Here is a 17,108-nt window from a genome sequence, read left to right as displayed (position 1 = left end):
CGCTTTCTTTCATCAGACGCATTCCGTAGCCGGACGATTAAACAGACTCTCTCTGACAACTTGAAATGTGATGAATGACTGCCTCTCTCTCTCTTTTTCCTCTGCATATGTTTCTGTCTCGTTTTAGATGTATATCCAAACTACCACCCTGACCATCTCTCTCAGCCTGTCTGCCTCGGTGTCTCTGGGGATGCTCTACATGCCCAAGGTCTACATCATCCTCTTCCACCCCGAGCAGAACGTACCCAAACGGAAACGCAGCTTCAAGGTGAGGTCACCTCAAGCGTTGAACTGTTTCAACCTCTTTATGTCTTGTGGTTGATGTCAGAATTGATTTATGATAGATAATCTAATAATGTAGAATAAGACTGAAGACATATTTTGAGTAGAATCATGTTTAGAGTCTCATTTATAACTCCTGTGATCATCCAGGCAATTGTGACAGCAGCCACCATGTCAGGAAAACTGACCCAGAAGGGAGGAGACCGACCAAACGGAGAGGTTAAGACCGAACTATGTGAGAGCATGGAGACCAACAGTGAGTAAGAGAACACCAAAGTTTTATATCTATACATATAAATGATATTACACTCGGCTGCTGTGTATTAAAATAATTTTTAACTGTATCTCACAATATTTAGTTCTAAAAATGCAGCACTGAGGTTAAAAACATATATGTGTGGGTGCTAGCAGATGAAAAAGTGACTAAGAAACAGTACTTTTAGAGGAATATGTTGAAAAAAAATAAAAATTAGCTATGCATTAAAATGCATATAGAATTGGTTTGAGTTCACTTTAATGGAAAAACATCAAGTACAGTACTATCTATCTATCTATCTATCTATCTATCTATCTATCTATCTATCTATCTATCTATCTATCTATCTATCTATCTATCTATCTATCTATCTATCTATCTATCTATCTATCTATCTATCTATCTATCTATCTATCTATCTATCTATCTATCTATCTATCATGTTAAAAATTAATCTCAAAGAATAAGAACAGCTATTTCTAACAGCTATTGTATTCCATGAACAGATGCTCGTGTAATCAAATCATTTCCAACCACCCAGCAACTAAATATTTTCCCATGTGTACATTCTGCTGAGATGTACCTTGTATTTTTTTTTTTTGTTTTGCTTTAATTTGAAAATTAATTTCACTTTTTCAGCAGTGACCATTTTTAACAGCACGGTTGCACAGTCAATCATCTTGCATGTAAAACAGTTAAAATGAATATCAGCCAATAACAAATGCCTGTTTCCTTTATGATGCAGTCCAACAGCTGTTCATGTGAGGTTATTTAGATGCAATCAAAAAATTCCCCAGCCACCCAGCATGGCGATAATAGATTTGTAATTTGTTAATTGCATGTCACATGATGGAGTAGCACCATAGAGAAAAACTGAACATTTTTCCCATGTGTGTATTATGCTCAGATATACCATTTGCATTAAATTTTTGTTTGATTTTGTCTGAAAAATAATTTCACACCTACCTTTTTTTTTATTTGCACGGCAAACAGCTGCAATAGTGGCCATTTTTAACTGGTGTGAATCTCTGCTACATTTACATCAAACTCTATTTGCTGTTGAGCTGCTTCCTTCTATGTCAGCAGTCTGCAGATAAAATGACAGGAGTGTGTGTGTGTGTGTGTGTGTGTGCATGTGGATGCACGTGGTTTTGCACGAGGTTCCATCATCCTGCAAATTTGAATGGATTTTTATGTTGTTCTCGTGTCGAGTTCTCGGCAGCTGTGTGTCTTTGTAAGTAATTATGTGAGCGCATGTACAGTCTAAGCAATGCTTAACACATGTTGGTGTGCAGGTATGCAATAGGTTTCTGACCAAGTTTTCCTGCCACCACTTTATTTGCATCGGTGAAGGAAGCGGTTCATTCATTTATCAAATGGTTCAACTGCTTCGTCACCTCTTTAAATGCTTCACTCTGCAAAAACTTTCTCAATAATTTCCATGTGTTCTCAAGTTTGAGTCTCTATTTTTATATGCTTTAGTTTTGTATGTATTGTTCTATTGTTCCAGCATTGTGAGACACAAGCGGAATAAAGAACATGACAGCATCAGAGTATAACAGCACTGCAGTTAGAGGCCTGCGGTGTTGCGAAAACATTGACATTTACTGTAGAAACGCTCGAGGGGACACGAGACATCATGAGTTTGACACGAAGCCCCAACAACTCAGCTGGACTGTGGATGTGACACTATTACGTGGCCGTCTGTAGCCAAATCTGCTCTCAACTGCTCTTTTTTTCTTTTCCTCTCTCCCTTCCATTCCTCCCATTTGTTGCTTTTCCTTCATTCTCATCACTTCTTGTTTTTTTCCCACAATTTTATCTTTACTTCCTGTTTCCCCACCACCACTTTTCCACTTTTCTTTTTCTGTATCCGCCTCCTTTCTTTCATCCTTTCAGCTTCATCAACTAAGACGACATATGTCAGCTACAGCAATCATGCCATCTGAAGGGACCACAGAAGAAGAAGAAAGGGGTTTGGACGATAGAGGGGGCGTGTCTTGGGGGGCGGGGCCAAGAGAGAGAGCGAGAGAAGGAGCCGTCGTTCGAAGCCGATTGGCCGAAGAACTGGCGGACACACAGAGCGCCCAATGGAATCCAAGCATGAGACATTTTGTATTGTTCCCCATCAAAACCACAAAAAGGTGGGACCACATAAACAGCCAGTCAGTGTGCCTGCTTTCCTGCTGCTCACAGCTCATTGGTCCTACCATGAACTTACCTGTTTTAAAAAAAAAAAGACAAACATGAAAAAAGTGACATACCATAGGACACTGTGGTGGACAGAGTAACTATTAAAACCTTCAAAAAATTACAAAAAAATCATTAAAAAAACAGAAATAAAATAATAATAAAAAAATCAGAAACCGTGTAGACATTATATCTAAAAGGGCAAAGGTGGGGCTGAAAAAGAGATTTAACAGATTACATTTTAAAAGATATTTAAAAAGAGAAATGTAAGAGAAAATCTATGAGACTCAAACCTGTTTGTTGTTCTTCTCTACTTGTAAGTATTTTTGTGGTTGTGACGATTTTTTCATTCTTGTCTCACCGTTGTCTGATGGATCGCCCTTGCATAATGAGATGAGTGTGTTTCCTCCTGCTGTCTTGGCTAACCGGGTTGTAGCCTTGGGTTGTGAACCTGTAAAATGCCATGGTTGAAGCATGCCAGTTTTTATACAAAAAGGAGATTTATTTATAATAAAGGAATGTTTTGCAAATGTGTAGATTTGTTGTCATACTTTTGAAAAAAAAAATAGGTTATTTAAGCATAATTTCTGCAAAAATATGATAAGTTGTTTCATGGGAAAAACATGCTTCTCATGCAAAACACCTATAACAATTTAAGCAGCAAAAAAAGCATCTTTTTTTCCAGGAAGACTTCAGGACAAGTTGTTCTATTTGCTTCTACTGCATGCTCGTAAGCCTCCTCTGCCCTTTTTGTCTGGAAGCCACTCTCTCAGTGGTGATGGGAAAACCCTGCCTGGAGAAAGAAGAGATGGAAAGAGAGAAAGATATTAGAGTAAAAATTCCCCCCTCTTCACACCTGCAACAACTGTTTAGATGTCCAGCCTTCAAAAAATACACGAGAACTAAGAAGGAAACAGTCAACTGCATCAGTGAATCCATTCTTGTTGGAGAGGAGCAAATCGATAATGCTGAAGGCGAAGTGGAAGGACAAATCACACCTTTTACAGGAGGGTGGTGCGCCAGACACACAGATGTCGGAAGAGAAGGTGTGAAATTCAGTGTGTGTGCATGTGTGTGTGTGTGTTCTGGTGAATTTGTGATCTAATCCTTCTTGTAGTTTCTTTTTTTTTTTGCAGTTTCCTCTGGATGCCATGAAATTCCTCCCAAATGACAAAGTAGATGTGTTGACAAAAGAGCAACTATAAAGCTGGCAGAAAAGGCCTTGTTTCCGCAACTGTAAAATTATAAAGTACAATTCCTGAAGCTGGCATTATGTGTCTAATTTATTTGTTTTTTCTGCCAAATCCCAGATGTCCTTGAGCAAAGCAATAAACTACCTGTTTATTTACTGGAAATTGCTCAGGAAAGATTTGGAGCATGTTAGCACAATCCTTTGCCCAGTGGAACTTGTTCCCGAGCCAAATGCTAAATTTTGCAGACAAACATGTTGACAATGAACAATAGTAGTAATTTCTGTCTTTGACTACTCATGCTTACTCTACCGCCATCATTTGTAAACCTTAACAGCAACTTTTACTTTGAAGATTATAGATATATATCTATTTTCACATCTTATAGACTTATCCCCCCAGAGACCATCAGCCATCAGTCAAGTACAGACCAATGTGGTTGACAGACCAACAGTTCAAGATTGTATACCTACCGAGATGCCACCAACCTGACTTGGTAAATAAGCATTAGTGCTACATCTTAAATTAATATTTTATCAGGTAGTTGACTAGACCTAAATTGCTGTTTCATTTACATACATAATAGCTTTTTCACATCACTATGCATGCATATTGTGTGCATTGATAAACTATAGCATCCATAGATCATCATGCAATTAACCAAATATTCCATTTTGATTAAGCAGCTCATCTGTTTTTAGGGTCGAGAAATTCCCCTGTGCCTGCTACTGCTATAACAGTGACTGTCAGTAGTTTGTTTCTAGAGGTTTCAAATCCTTCATCAAAAGTCACTCTGGGACTTGTAACAAATCTCAATCTGAAGCAGATGTCTTCCACTCCTCCTCTTGATGAAATGCGGAACTGTCGAGGGATCTGGGGGCTGCATCCTTTGACACTTGTTTGTCATCACACATGTAAATCTGTCTGAGAGTCATCCAGTGTTTCCTGAAAGAAACCAGATGGTGGATGTTTTGACCTCGTCGTCACTTTGTCAGTGAGTGATGCAGCTGGTTTGTGTACAGGATGGATTTGGTGTGATTAATTAGCAGTGAATCAGACTGACAAAAGCGTCAGAGCGCAGGTGTCGAAGACTGATATTCAGCCAACCATAACCCGCTGGAAAAACACTGTATTTTTGCAGGAGTTATTTCTCATAGGAGAACCTGGTATAACATCCTCAACGACCAGATTTAACTTTGAGAAGCAGGTACCTAAAACACCCACTATGACATACAAATAATCTTAGCTCAGTGCAGATTCCAGAGTAGGCACAAGTGAAAACTGATTGTTTTAGTCACAGCATGAAGCACTCATCCCCAGAGCCCACACTCAGAGATGGAACACATCTCGCCACAGGTATAACACGACATAAAACTGTGTGCATTGTGCTGAGAACAAGCAGGTCAATTATCTCTTTTTCTGAAAAGATACTCTATGTACATATAAATAAGATAAATTAGGGAAAGTATCTCTCAACAATTGGCCACTTAATATTCACATTCATTGTGGTTGCACTTAAAGACAGAATGAGATTTAAGTGACTGATGAACATTTAAGAGTTTAGCGCTAACAAATCTAGAATGATGTCTTTTGCCTGTCAGTTTGTGTTTCTATTCCAAGATAGTGTTGGTTTTGCAGGTTGGAAATCATTGGGGAACCTTCGCTTGCATCATTGACCGTATTAATATGGATGAACCAGCTTTTGAGGCTCAGTGTTGTGGCTCCATCTGTTGACGTCTTGGCAGTGTTTGACTCTTGGCTAATTCAAAAATGTGCAAAAAGTGGCCACACACATAGTTATACACAACATTGTTAAGCCCTAATTCAAATTAAATGGGTGAGTTATATACAAATTCACTCCTCGTACAGTTGTCATTAAAAAGAAGATTAACTACAGACACCAACATCTGTTTTTGTACCAGGCTGTAAATGTGTTTGTTCCTGGTGTAGAATCAGCCATTTTAACATGGAGGTCTATGGAGGCTGACTCTCTTTTGGAGCCTGCCTCGAGTGGACATTTGAAACACTGCAGTTCACTTTCATGCTGGCTCTGCTTTTCTTCTTTTTTCCCTAAGCCCTGGAGGCAGCTGCATGGTTTGTACTCAAACTTTCTTTAATTGGAATTTTACATTTCAGGGGTGTTTAAGAAAGAACTGTTTAACCATCTGAACCCTAAAATCCACCAGTGGATTTGAAAGGCATGTTGCCTTTTTTTTAAAAAATGCCAAATTCACCATATTTAGCAGTGCTAGAAACTGTAAAGAAAGATTTGGATTTCACTTATTGATTTTCTTTGAACTGACCATCTGTGATGTGCCGTTTGGTCAAGAAATATGGTAACACTTGTTGGTTTTTTGTTTTTTTAGCCATGATTGTGCCGTTTTCGTCTAATCTTTTTGTTCTCAGCACATTACCTCAAATACAGTATCAAAAACAACAGATTTTTATGAATAGAAAAACAAAACAATCTTTATGTTGCAATTATTTGAGCACACTTTTAAAAATGGATCCTTGGTAAAGCCACACGTAAAGCATTGTGGAACAAAGAGTAGCCTTTTTATGCATTGACCTTAGCTTTGAATTATGAACTTTTCAAAGGTGACCAGAGTAGGTGTTGCTCCAGTGGGACCTTGTTAGGTAAAAGAGCACCTAATAACCTTTTTGCCAAGAGAAAGCAGGGTGTCACGGCACAAACTCCGCTGCTGGACGTTGGACTTAACAATGTAGCAGAAGAATACACTAAATATCCTTGACATTTCCTTAATTCATATAAAGATTATTCTACTTTTTCTCCTTGTTACATTTGTTTTGTTAAATTATTGGACTCTATTTGCTTCATGCTCCTCTGCAAACTGTACTGTAGGCAGTGCAGAAAATGCTCATCTCTAATCCACATTGTCTCCAGCCCACTAATTCAATTATCAATCTTAGATGTAACCAGTGTAGCCAATGGAACAAAAAACAACGGGCTGCTGAGGAAAACTACTCTTTCCAAAAATCACCTCCTTCCCAACTTAAAATGAATGTGTTTAAGTGTGTGTTGTTTGTCTCTGAACGGAGAATCGAGGTTTCGGTGCAGCAGGGGTGATGGGTTTGCTGGATGCTGTTACCATGGTACCCAGAGCAGCTGTCAGAGTCAGTCAGAGGGTCCTGATCTGGCTTCTATTTAACAAGCATCTCAGAATTACTGTTACGAAGCTCATCTACAGTGAAACTAGGACTGAAATACTTAATTATGAAGCTTTGTGTTGGAAGTCTCAGTACGCAGTAGATTCCTTTAAAGTTGATTGATATTAATTTATACACAAAATGAATTTCATTGCAGTATTTCGTTTGACATCCTGGTATTTAATCAATACATTTAATAGACAGACTGATCTAGCCACAGTGTACTAATTATCAAGAGTTGTGCACAACCCAGGCTGATAAAAATGACACACGGATTTAATGAAACAAATGATCAGATCATATTTCTGGATCTCACTGAAAGAAATACTAATTTGTCACACTATTGTTGACCATCTGCCAAATTTCAGCCACAGATGCTACTCCTGTAAAGCTGTTACAACCCACAAAATGAAATTCATGAAACATTGTGGATGTCAGACTAGACTAGAGTCATTTTACAATAACAGATACAGAACTTTTTCGGTCTGTAAAAGTGACACCATTTTGTCATTTAGACGTTCATCATTTTTATCCTTAATGTTCCTGAGAGCTTCATTAAGACAATACACCAAGTGATGAGAGACTAAGCAAAAGACTAAACTATTACCTTGTTTATGATTTCCTTAACCCTTTACTGGCCAAGTGATCATTTTGTAACTCCTGCCTCTCAGTAAGAAGCAAGTGGTTTTCACCCAGCCAATCAGCAAAGATCACTCTACATTACAGCACATTACATCATGGCATTTGACCAATCAGCAGAGGCCTGAAACATATCAAACTTTCTCTTTTCTCCGAAATTGAAAAAGACCGACTTGTGGCTCGGTCCTCTTCCATATTTGTGGTTGAAACATCAAAACTAACCATGGTTCGTTTATGAAACACACACATTTTATGATTGCGTAGTTGTGCTAAGTGATGATATATACAATTCTTGGAACGTTTTTTTTTTTGTTGTTGTTGTTGTTGTTGTTGTTTTATACCACTAGCGGGCAAGGAACCACTTATGGTAACTTCATTGGCCTCCATGTCGGGGGATAATGTGTAATTACAAGTATGTCATGAAGTTGCCAGTGCTGGTGTTCCAGATGTGCAAATGTCTTGCTTTGGAGACACACATATGGATTCTTCTGCTGTCTGGTTATGAAGATATATATTTTAAATTCTGAGGAAAAATTCAGCTGGAAGCAACAAACCAAACTTCTGCTCCTTTTTACTGTGTTGTAGGGAAATACATTTATTACTGGTGAGTATCATTAATTTAAGCTGTTAATGTCTGTTTTTAAAATTTTATCATTATGGGCATTTCAATTTGTAGCCTCATAAATTTGAAACTGTGGAACAAAGTGAATGATAAAGGTGTAAATTTGGCAGGCAATCTGTGTCTTTTGCTCTGTGATGTTTTAGATGAATAGTGGTGCTGAAATGTGGAAAAGAGATTCCCTTAATGATTTCACACAGCTGAAAATACTGTCACTTCTGCTTGTTTATCCATTAGTGTGACTCCATGCAGTTCACACGCAAATGTCACTAGACCTGACCGAGTGAGATTGCTGGCATTCGGATGTGAACCGGACACGTTCAGTTTCTGGCAGATTAACCAAAAGAAGTGCATGTCTGACATAGCTCCTCATTTCTACCTGGCAACCACTAATTTTGCCACCAGAAATGGTTAAAAACACTGCGTCTGTTAGTTATGTGACAGTCGGCGTACATTTGTCTGTCTGTCTGTCTGTTAGCAACATTACTCAAAAACGGATTAAGAGATTTGGATGAAACTTTCATGGAAGGTCAGAAATGACACAAGGACCAACTGATTAGATTTTGGCAGTGATGCGGCTTATAGTCTGGATCCACAGATTTGTTAAAGATTTCTGTGTCATTGTGAGATAGCGGCACGGTGTCACTGTAACTATGACGACAAGCGAACACTACATCTGCTGCCTGCTGATGATCACATGATTGCAATCCTACTACAAATTGACCGTTGCGGACTTATCGGGACTTCTCCATCGGAAATGATACAAGGAACAATTGATTAAATTATGGGGGTGTTTCAGAGTCCCATCAGTTCCCTCTGCCTGCTACATATTTAGGTCACGTGATTCAGTATCCGTACATAACGTACACATGCATAACACACGCCTCTGCTCAGCGCAACGTCATTTTATTTCCAAGATTTCAGCCATCGGAACTGATATGACGACTGAGCAGCCTTGACGGAGTACTACACTCTCTGAGTGCTTTTCTTGTTTGTTTTTTTAATGTTTCCAGTAGGGCTGGACCCGAATAACCGAATATTCGGTGGTTGTGGTGGTATCTGAATATTAATTTTGAGAGCTGAAGCCTGACGTCACGCTTCACTTTGCCCATGTTAGTAAACAGAAGACAAAAGCAGAAGATGTAGATGTCCATGCTAATGCTGTCGGACTCCAACAAACAACCTAAGAAACCAGCTCAAAGTCCACCTCCTCCCCGCTCGGCGGCCGACAAGCCAAATATTCGTATAGCCGTCAATAATTGAACCTGAATCTCCGGAGCCCAGAAACAGCTATTCGGATCAGTCCCAGTTTCCAACTGACTTGTTGTGAAGAGAATGTTGTAAAATGGGAGAAAATTCGCTCTTGATAGCAATATGCATGAGAAGCAAAGGTGCGTGCCTCAAAAATCACTTATGTCACCAGTTAATGGTTGATCAAGATGCTATTTATAGTAAATAAAGAAAGAGCAGTTTGTAGGTTAGAGTTACTTGTAGTATTATAAGCGCCGTAGTACTTCAGTTACCTGGATGTGTTAGCACATACTTTCGAGCAAAGAAACACAATGTTCAATCCACTCCCTACACTTTTACTCTTGTGTCTTCTTTGTTTTGGAAGGACTGACAAAGGACACTTCTCTCAAACCACTTTAAATGTAAATTAGCATCACTTCAGTGAGAAATTCAAAGCTTGACAAGCCTGTTTTTCTTAGTTACAGTGGCTAAACTATGACTGGATAAGTTGTTCTTGGAGGAGGGGGATTGACAAACTAACAGTAATTTATTTGTGTTTTTTCATCTGTCTGAGCTGCTTCTTTCTCCGTGCGAACTTGACATCAAAGCTTTGTGAATATATACATTGATACAATTAGTCCATCAGGCAAACTTTGGTTATTACTTTTGATTTTGTAAGAGTACAGCAGAAACTCAAGGCCATTAAGATGAACTGTATTTGGGTTTGATTCTTCTCTCTGTAATAGTCTCTTTGTATTAGAACGTCATTATTAGTTAATTTGGCCTCGAGGAAGCATTTGTCGCATTATTTCATTTCAGTTTTCTTGTCTTTCTTGTGATTAATCAGATTTATTGGCCCCGGAGATTCAAAAGTAGTCTTTCCACAAACTGTTGAACAAATTCTTATTTTTTACTTGCTTATTTCCAGTTCAATAATAATTTTAGAACACTGTGAGAGAGTGTGTTTGCATCCTGAGTTACTGGAAGTTTGAGGTGGAACAAGTTTAATTTCAGTGCTTCCAGGTTCTACTGCAGAAAATACTCGACATGTACAGAGCCATCGACGTAATCACAGATGTATTTGTAGATGGTGTATATCAGTCTATCTATGAACAACAGCAGCAGGAAAACATGGCGTATTCAGAGGCAACAACACAAACAGACTCTGAATTCAAAAGAGAATAATAGATGCACCTTGTTTATCTTTACCATCTTTCTCACATCACTCCCCTCTCCTTATTATATATTTAGTGTCTCATCATTTTCATAGGTTGTCTTTTGGGACACATAAATGCATCAGTAGCCCTCTGGTTGTGCACGCCGTGTTGCGCTCACTTCCATTTAATCCTATTTGCGAGAATACATGCGCAACTGTTTCTGTCAGTCCTGCTGTGCACGTGTGTGTGTGTGTGTGCATCTAAACACACCCCGGTGAGGAAATGGGACACCTGGGAGACACGGCAACGACAGAAATGTCTCACCTGTCAATCAAGCGCTCCCTGCACCATTATGCCGAGGAGGAGGAGGACGAGAAATCTGAAAAGCTTCCATCCTCTTAATGAGGAAGGCCTCCTTTTGGGAGTTAAGAGTGCTTAAGGAACGGAACAGTGATTTGAGAGGGAAAACAAAGAAAGGAAAAACAGTGAAAAAAAAACAGCCCAGTTTCTCTGTGTTTAAGATTTCTCAGGCAGCGTGTGAAACCTCCCAGCCGAGAATTTATCGTAATTAGCTCTGTCAGATGGCCTGTGCCAGGGGAAGCTATTACCTTAAATAGACTCACCAGTGATACGGATCCTGATTCTTACAGATGTTTGCGTGCCTGTTGAAGACACAGCTGGCTGGCGCCGGTGTGGGCATTTTTCCAGTTTTGTGAGTCTGATTACTGATGCAGAATTAAAATAGATAAATTGGGAGTTCTCAATTGAACCAAATGGTGAACGCAGCGCTCACAGAGCTACACATGCTCCATTAAAAATTGATAAAGAACACAAAATACCTGCACAGTACCACAGTCACTCGAGTTTATTGTGAAAGTTACAAGCTACAAAGACTTTTGTAGGGATTTTGCTTGTTTGTATACATTAGAGTAACATAAGGGGAGGTCAGTATGGTGTTGGCGTGAATAATTGATAAAATAGGTCGATGTGACTTACTATGATTATTGTTTGATTTGCTGTGCACTTTGCTGGATCTTGTGCTCACAGCAATCAGGTTAGGGCACATTTTGAGCTCTTCTGTATATTCATGCAGAGATGTTCATGAATAAGGAATACTAAGAGCCTTATTTCTATGCAGAGAAAAATAAAAACCAGATGCCTACATATGAGATTTATGGACAGCAGTTGCTCAATCCTTGGCAAATATTACATTGTTTAGATAAACAAACATTTTACCTCATATTACCTGTAACGAGTCAGCTCCAAGTCAACATCCATCCATCCGGTGCCTTCTAAATAAAGCTGAAAGACCTGCAAATGACTAATCTAGCTAATAGAGGAGCAGGGATATAACACTCTTTTGGTATCGCAACAGGACATCTGTCGCTGAGGGGCAAATTATATACCAGACTCTGAGGTCACATGTTGACAAGATTATGAGGTGCGAGGGTGACAAGTCTGCGGCTAACACCTATAGACGCAGCTGCACAGTTGACTCACAGCTGTTAATAGCCACTGAGCTGGTTGCCTGGTGTTAGCATCTGGCATATGGCTTGGTAGAAGATAGCAGAGGAGAAAGGAAAGCACATGTTCAGACAGAGGAGAGAGAGAGAGAGAGAGAGAGAGAGAGAGGAAAGTTGGATGCTGGAGAACTGGCAAGAGGATATAACATAGACAAAGGCAGGATAAAAGATAACCTGCAAAGGGATTTCAGGCTACAAAGACAGTATATACTAAAACCATACATCTGTTGCTTTGACATCCCTCTGTTTGTAGCAGCCTACATGTGGCTTAATGCTCCCTGAAAGAGGATGAAAATGTGGTGATGGAAGAGAGAGGGAGGGAAAGCAGCAGAGAACTCCTCCCGGGTTAAAGCTTGCTACATGTAGCATGCTTAGGCCCTTATTAGAACCTGCTACATGTGGTTAACATCTGCTGCAGCATGTGGCTGTATAAGTATTAGCAAACTAAACTGTGCAGAGGGAACGGTAAAGGAGGAGCAGGTGCTTCAAGAGGCCTCTTCTGCACCAGGTATTAACACGCATTTGCAGTTCGTATCCAGCCTTTGTGCAAATCTGATTTAGCTGGATTAGCACCTCTGAAACGTGTTCAATATTAAACTTTGAAACCTGCTCTCTTATCTTACACAAAGTACATTCTCTCAGGTAATACTAGCAGACTTTCAAATTTCACATGAACATTATTCATTCTTATTTTCTAATATTCCCTCTCACGGTTGATTTCAAGTAAGTGAATGGTGTTCATAATTCACAGAATGTGCTCAGTACTGGTAACACTGACAAAGAGATACAATATTTACACCTGGTGTTAACAGAGTAGATCTGTGTTTGAATGCTGCCATCGGATTTAATTCATCTTCACATTTCCTACAAATCGTACAAGTAACAATTGATTAAATTGTGTGTCCGAGTCCCATCAATTCTCGCCGCCCGCTACATATTTAGGTCACCTGATTCTATATGTGTACATAATGTACACATGCATAACACACACCTGTGCTTACCACAAGGTAATTTATTATTAAAGATTTCATCTGTTGGAAATGATACGACTGAGCAGCTTTGGCAGAGTACTGCGCTTCCTGAGTATTTTTCTTGATAATGTTCTCTTTTTACATTTTACCCGACTAAGATCCAATCATGTTCTGATCCTGATGCATTCTGCATGCATTTACACCTTTGCATTGAAATCCATTTAACCTTGAGCAGATAAGTAATCTGGATATATGTTTCTACCAGGTGTGCATGAGTTAAGCTACAGAGAAAGATCAGCAGGCTGTAAAGTGTACAAACACCACAGATTTGAAGTGTCTACGGGTGTCTCTTGCTGGGTCTGAGATGACTCACCTCTCTTGGTAAACGCTTTAAATAGCTGCATGTTACCGTCTCATTAGATCTGGTGTTTAATACTGAAAAACAACCCCTCAAATCAGTTTCCACTAGGGCTCAGATGTGCTGGTTAATTTAGACAAAACAACAGCAGAAAAGGTCTGATCATTGACCAAGTTTAAACCGGCTTAAATTACTCTAAAGTCCCTGATGATGGCTCAGAAGTGATAATAAGGGAAATAAGGGAGGAACTTCCTGAAAACATGTCTGGCTCCTTGACAAGTGCTGACTCCGCCTCTCTATGAGTCAATCCAACAAGGGGAAAAAAACCCCTCCTTTACCCCCCATTTGCTTGACAATAGGAATTAATTTCAAATCACGCATACGTCTCCCAGATGAACGTAATTGCTTTTCAGACTGCACTTTGCCAGCGAGAGCCTTGACAGTGGAAATGAAGCTGACACACAATCTTGTCCTCTATTGTACTTGGGAGTGCAACACACACAAGGTTTTGCGGGGGATTTGTCACAGTCTTTTATCTCTGAACAATGGATGACTTTGCTGTTGTTACTGATGCTGACCCGAAGTTGCTACTTACAGTTTTGAAGAACTGAACCGTAGAGAAGACAGAGTGAGAAAGAGTTAGGAAGGAAGGGGTTTGTCAGGTAGATGTTAGTGTTCCATTGCTAATTTGACCGAGTTTGAAGCAGTTTGTTTGGATTATATTACATTTTGGATTGTCATCAACCATTTTCTCCAGCAATGGTGGTTCCATTTTTTTTCTCTTCATGTTTTTAAACTAGTTTTAACTTTTAACTGTGTTTGATCCTGTTTAAACTATTTGTCTGTTGGTTGTTTGTTCACCACTTTGATCCAAACAAGAATATTTCAGCAACAGCATAATATTTCAGCTGCTGCTGAAATATTCTTGTATGTTGTGTTTTATTCTAGTATGTTGTGTTTAAACATGGCTTTAGGGAGATATGGTTGGCTATAGATGTTTGACTTGTTGCTAATTACTTATTCATATATTAAAAGTTCCTTTACCACTGAATATGTTCTGTCAAGTTGGTTGGTGAAGACAATTTGTACTGGACACATGCAAACATTGTACCAAAGATATTGTCTTTGTCTTCACCTAGTGCGACTTCTCCTCTTCTTTTTGCCTGTATGTTTTTAAAAAGACTTCAAGAAAGCACAAAATTTCAACGTGTAATTTTCTAACTCCAGCTAATGGCTATGTTTTTAAATGATCAGGTTGTTTCAGAATCATCTGAAAACTGCTCACATTACCAGATACTCTGTGCTACACATCAATTGTGATTGATGGGGAGGTTTGGATAAATGTGACCAAGCCTCCTGAAATCTGACTCTGGCCTTTAAGTACTCCTGGATCAATGAGAAATTCAATAGTACTAATTTTCATTGGAGAGTTGATCCATCGTCTGCTTTAAAAGGTTTTTCCACCAAACCAAACTGTAGAATTCGTCAAGAAACTTGAGATTCTTTTGGGCGTAGAAATAGTCCAAATCAAAGCCACTGAATATTAACACAAACCATCAGCTTTACTGCGAAAATGTCAGTATTGGCCTTTAAAAGCACATTGACAACGCAGCCCATAACTCTAAGTTATGGGCTTGGCTTATTTTATGTGCAGAGAAATGATTCTGTGCACATAAAATAAGAGCGTACAAAGAAGTGGGAAAGATTTACAGAGATGATGAATAAAAGCAGCTTCTCAACTCATCACAACTAAAATGAACACGCAAATGAGCAAAAAAAGAGAAGTTGGCAAACACAAGCAAGCTGGATGAGAAAGTGAGTGACTGACTTAAATGTGTCTGCTGTGTGTGGTGGAATGAGGTAGAATATTAAACCAACTTGTCTTGGTGATTTGAAGTCTATTGCATGTGGGGAAGGAGATTTAATAGGCTTGAAAAGGAGAAATAGTAAAGAGAGAGAAGGGAGTGGGGTAAAAAAAATCAACCACAGATTAGGAAATCACATCATGTAAGTGCATAAATTATGTTTTTCAGTCGCTGCTTGTCTTCTCTCCCATCCTGTCACTTATAGGAGTCATGGCTGGCTGATCTAGCCAGAAACTTATATGACAATCTTTTGGGGTAGAATCACGATTGGGATCACAATTAACAATGCATGTGATCAGATGATTCATTGTGCATATGGCTGTCAAAATGCAAAAGCTGTAAATTCAACTTAAGGCACTTAATTTGCTGATTTATTCTCATATTTTTTTACTAGAGGCTGTGATTTGTATCTTCACTGTTTGCTGAGACAAACTGGGTAACCTGAATTGATCAAGAGAAAGATGACATGAACATGATTCCAAATGTTTTTTCATTCACTGCATAGATACATAGAATTAGTTGTTTCTGGAATTAAAAAACTCAGAAAAAGAACATTAAACTAGTTTATGCATAACTATAATAACTCTGACAATGTACTGCCAGACGTTAGTAAATTACTACTTTCAAATGCGAAGCCCCAACTGATCCCACACTTTGCTATAATGATAGCCTTAGCAAGAATGACAGCATCAGGTATATGATTCTGCACATCAAGCTAAATTAGTGATGTCATTTGTCAAAGTTTAAAACTTTAAGGGGAAACTTTCAAGACTTTGAAAACATAAACCATAAATATAGCAGCAAACAACCGCCTGTTATGTAAATGTTTTTAAAAGTAAAGTGAAGGTGAAAATGAAGTTACATTTGCTCTTTGTATTTTTTGTAATTCAGGCTTATCTGTTCTGTGTTTTGGAAGTTGGCTCGGCCACACCAGGACGTTAGTGCATGTGAGTCCAAAATCTAATCACTTGGTCCTTGTGTCATTTCTGATCTTCCCTGAAAATTTCATCCAAATCTGTTAGTTGGTTTTTGAGTAATGTTGTGCACAGACAGACAGACGAACAAACACACACCGGTCGTCACATAACTATGCTGCATTCCTTGGTGGAGTAATTCTAAAAAAGAACACAAAATACCACAAAAATAGCTTAAATAGAACGCAGAAAACTTATCTAATCCCTTACTTTCACATAGGCAACTTTGAATGTGAATCTAAATTCAATCTCTGATAAGGAGAATTCACAACAGCGCTTCATTCAGGATGTTGATGGCTCATCTTTATTCTTCATCAGCTGTACTGTCTTATGTTTACATAATAAATTACACCTCCATAATGCGCAGTGTGTCCAAAATGCATCGACGTATTTGTGTCATAACCAGTCACAGCTTTTGCCTCAATCAGAAGGATTAGAAAGGTTTGGACACTACTTTTGATATATACTTAATGATGTGATCAGTATGATTCATCTGAAAAGCAGATGATATACCAAATTAAAACTGTCCATTGTGGCAGCAAGAAGTAGAAACAAGCTAGTTGCAAGTAAGCCAACTTTATTCTTCTTAAGCCAGAGATAGACTGATGAACCAAAACCACATGTGCCTCTCCTAGGGTCTTGTCCCCTCCCCTAAACCCCCCGACCCTCTGGGTGAGAGACCCTGT

At 38.9% G+C, this 17,108-nt stretch overlaps 1 protein-coding gene across 5 annotated transcripts in view; it reads left to right on the top strand.

Moving 5' to 3' along the window:
- The window catches only part of grm8a (glutamate receptor, metabotropic 8a), a 379,646-nt gene that overhangs the window by 300,159 nt on the left and 62,379 nt on the right, over positions 1–17,108 (top strand). For 2 of the 5 annotated variants that reach the window (XM_055006586.1, XM_055006582.1), the window contains 2 exons: positions 128–268; positions 433–542. In XM_055006586.1, the coding sequence (XP_054862561.1) occupies positions 128–268; positions 433–542 (251 nt within the window). Of the gene's footprint in view, positions 1–127; positions 269–432; positions 543–2,437; positions 3,263–17,108 lie in introns of those variants that run through there. The other 3 variants (XM_055006584.1, XM_055006585.1, XM_055006583.1) reach the window with 3 other exon arrangements.

The sequence above is a fragment of the Amphiprion ocellaris genome, chromosome 21 (genome assembly GCF_022539595.1).
Source record: "Amphiprion ocellaris isolate individual 3 ecotype Okinawa chromosome 21, ASM2253959v1, whole genome shotgun sequence".
Classification (NCBI taxonomy): domain Eukaryota; kingdom Metazoa; phylum Chordata; class Actinopteri; family Pomacentridae; genus Amphiprion; species Amphiprion ocellaris.
This window is presented reverse-complemented; position numbering and strand designations above follow the sequence as displayed.